Raw genomic sequence first — 1,218 nt, forward strand, 5'->3', positions numbered from 1 at the left:
GCCAAGGCTCTTAACTCTGGCACAAAATCAGCCATAGGACCTGTGTCTAGGACAGTGTTTCCCAAGCAGGGTTCCTCCAGAGGTTGCTAGGGGTTCCTTGAGCAATAAGCAGTTTGTCTCTCTCAGATCAGTTTACTAAATATCAATAATCTTGGCTATCTTTAAGGGTGGCAGCTTTCCTACTGACCAAGAACATAAAAGCCATTCTTCCCAATATCCACCACACTAATGTACTGTGAGCTGTGGATATAGTAATGAAACTAGGCATTCCATGATAACCTAAAAAGTTATTTTAAGTGGTTTTCTTTTGTTAAAAAGGTTGAGAAACACTGCTCTAGAAGGTTATGTTCATGACATCAGTTTAAGATGTTTTAGGTTTGCAATCCCACAGACTTGCATTAGAATGTGAAACCCTGAAGCAAACCCATTCAATCCATCTACCCCTTAGTGGATCACTGTACTGATATCAGTGGCCATCAAATGCTCACATCACATCACATGCTTTTATCACATGCTCTTCCTTTATACTAAGTTGACTTGGTGTTGTATATGTGTTTATGATACTCTTTCTTTTTGGTTAAAGACGGAACCCTGCCAGTGTACCCTTGAAAACAGATGTAAAGGAACCGGATTCCAAACGCCCTGAATGGTTTACAAAGTATTTTTCATTCTGAGAAGAATACAGCGCTGAAGTCACCACTGAGCCAATGAATGAGCTGCATTACTGCAATGCACACATTTCACTGTCATATTTGTGTTCTGTTGTAAATTTTATTTTGTTACTAAAATAATAATGTGAGCTTTTTCATCATATAAATTGCCTATTAATAATAAAAATGCTAGAAACTACTAACAGGAAATTTGTCTTCTTTTTTGTTTTCTGTGTACTTAGTAATGCTGCCTACTCAAAACAAATCTTTTTACACGACTTCCAAAAAATAATAAATGGCTTCAAAACTTTTACAGACATGTTGACATAACATTAGATTACCCACAGTGATGGTATTCCAAAACTAGTGAAACTATCACAACACCAGACCTCTGACATCTGTATCCACAATATGTTTCCGGTAATGTAAAGAAAAGCAGAAGTGGAAGCTTATAACATTAATAGGATTGAGGCATTATTTAAAAGATGATAGGTATTAGGGTTTAATAACTAAATGATTTTGGCCTGTTCACTTAGTAAATGCTGGTCCAATTTACTTTTTAAAGAAT

At 36.1% G+C, this 1,218-nt stretch overlaps 1 protein-coding gene across 1 annotated transcript in view; it reads left to right on the top strand.

The window, feature by feature from the left end:
- Positions 1-849, top strand: part of FAM184B (family with sequence similarity 184 member B) — a gene marked incomplete in the record, with an annotated part of 50,375 nt that extends 49,526 nt beyond the window's left edge. The window contains 1 exon segment of the mRNA XM_072406404.1: positions 584-849. Within this exon segment, the coding sequence (XP_072262505.1) occupies positions 584-674 (91 nt within the window).
- Positions 850-1,218: the final 369 nt, after the last annotated feature.

The sequence above is a fragment of the Pyxicephalus adspersus genome, chromosome 3 (genome assembly GCF_032062135.1).
Source record: "Pyxicephalus adspersus chromosome 3, UCB_Pads_2.0, whole genome shotgun sequence".
Classification (NCBI taxonomy): domain Eukaryota; kingdom Metazoa; phylum Chordata; class Amphibia; order Anura; family Pyxicephalidae; genus Pyxicephalus; species Pyxicephalus adspersus.